The sequence below is a fragment of the Loa loa genome (genome assembly GCF_000183805.2).
Source record: "Loa loa unplaced genomic scaffold supercont3.1513, whole genome shotgun sequence".
NCBI classification, from domain to species: domain Eukaryota; kingdom Metazoa; phylum Nematoda; class Chromadorea; order Rhabditida; family Onchocercidae; genus Loa; species Loa loa.
The window spans coordinates 1-1,947 of NW_018109693.1; the positions used below are offsets into that span (position 1 = coordinate 1).

The 1,947-nt window shown below is 36.6% G+C and overlaps 1 protein-coding gene across 1 annotated transcript; it reads left to right on the top strand.

Moving 5' to 3' along the window:
- Positions 1 to 954: 954 nt before the first annotated feature.
- On the top strand, positions 955 to 1,184 carry LOAG_19098 (hypothetical protein; the record flags this gene model as incomplete). The annotated part of the gene is made up of 1 exon (XM_020451753.1): positions 955 to 1,184. A coding segment is annotated over one exon (230 nt), but the record flags the coding sequence as incomplete, so codon positions are not given.
- Positions 1,185 to 1,947: the final 763 nt, after the last annotated feature.

Below are 1,947 nucleotides of genomic sequence, written 5' to 3' on the forward strand. Positions count from 1 at the left end.
AAACTTATCACATCATCACGATCAATATTTTCCCTATTCGTATATTTAAGTGAAGCCGTCGGTGACTTCCTGAGATTGCTCATCACTTGTCATTATCGTCGCTTGTTCCCGGTCACTGTATCGTCATTATGGTCAGGCACTGTCTCCAAATCGCTGATAACTTTTTGAAAACTGATAACTTCTTGAAAACTGATAACTTTTTGAAATTTGAAATTTGAAAACTGATCATTAATGCAATTTGAAAACTGATGGCTTATAATGAAACCTCCACTTAACTCCACATATATTCATTATCCTGGCTATAACCCAGATATCATTCTGAATTACCTTCCCCATACATCTGATATCGTCGACAACGATTTAGAGACACTGCCTGACCATAATGACGATACAGTGACCGGGAACAAGCGACGAGGAACAAGCAACGATAATAACAAGTGATGAGCAATCTCGGGAAGTCACCGACGGCTTCGCTTATAATATCGAATGGGAAAATACTGATCGAGAATTGCTGGGAATAACCGTTGACAAAGATCTCTTCCCAGAACTCATCTGCAATTTATTACGTTAAATTCAGATACCAGTACACACAGTACTGGTGGAGAACTATCGGGAACAAATGGTGAAGTATTACACAATGGGATTTTCTTCCAACCCTTACAGTCCACTCAAACGTGTTAAAATCAGATTACATGCAATTAAGAACGAAATTGATTTCGCTATAGCAGAAAATTCGCAGTTATCTGCTTTGCGATATCCATCCATTAAACAAAACTTTTTATTCCAAATATATGGCAGGAAAGTGAACATTTTCTAGTAATTCAAGTGAAATGTGATATGATAAGTTTATTTTGCACACTTTCGTGATCAGTTTTCAAATTGCATTAATTAATTAGCAAATACTGTAATACAGTGCCAATTACAAATACAAATGTTATAAGAGTTTTTCAGAAGAGCAAAATCGTGAGCGTCCTCATGCCGAATGTAATGTGCTCTTTGAGAGTAGCGGTGAATATAGAAAACGCACGAAGAAACATTTATTTTGCACATGCAAACGACCCAATTGTGGTCGAACTTTCAATCATTCATCGCTTGCCTCTCACAAGGAAATACGTCAATGCGAAAACTGTAACAAATCATTCAGCACCAAGAGCAACTTGAACAGACACATGAGCGGATGCTTTGTAACTTCTCGTTAGTTTCAGCAGAATTTCAAGCACATTTTTCTATATGGAACAGTAGCATGCACATGAAAATGTGCCGCAGAACATCCACGATCATGGAGTAGCAATGCAATATTCAATAAATATTGCAATGCAGAAAACGAAGACAAACTGCACCAAAGTGTTCATTTTCTTTGACGCAGTGAGGCAGCATTTAGAAAATATTCGTTCTAGACCTAACTGTAGTACGTCCGCAATTAAGGCATACTTTGAGAAATACACGAAAAAATGCGTAAGCGTCAGAAGTTACGCGGCATTTTCAGTGCTACGTCGCAGCAAATGCCAATTTATAGTCTCATCTTAACATTGGTTTTCTGATCTATTTTGTTTTCATTCTCTTTACTAACCCATATATTATAACAATAGTAATTATTGACAGAATTGACTATTTTTTAAAATTAATTCCTGCCAAAAATCAGACTGTATATCCGATCTTTCATGATCACCCGATATTATAAGAGTTTTCAGAAAGCGAATTTATGAATGTCCTTATGTCGGATGTACTTTGCGCACGAACAGTCTCAAAGAATATAGAGAACACAGGAAAACGCATGACGAACCATTTATTTACGAATGCAAAGAACCGAATTGTGGAAAAAGTACAATCATAGTGGATCATTAGCCAATCACAAGAAACAAACATCATCTAAATATCAATGGGGAAACTGTAACAAACCATTCATTCGAAAGTACATCTTGAAAACACACATGGAGCAATGCTTCA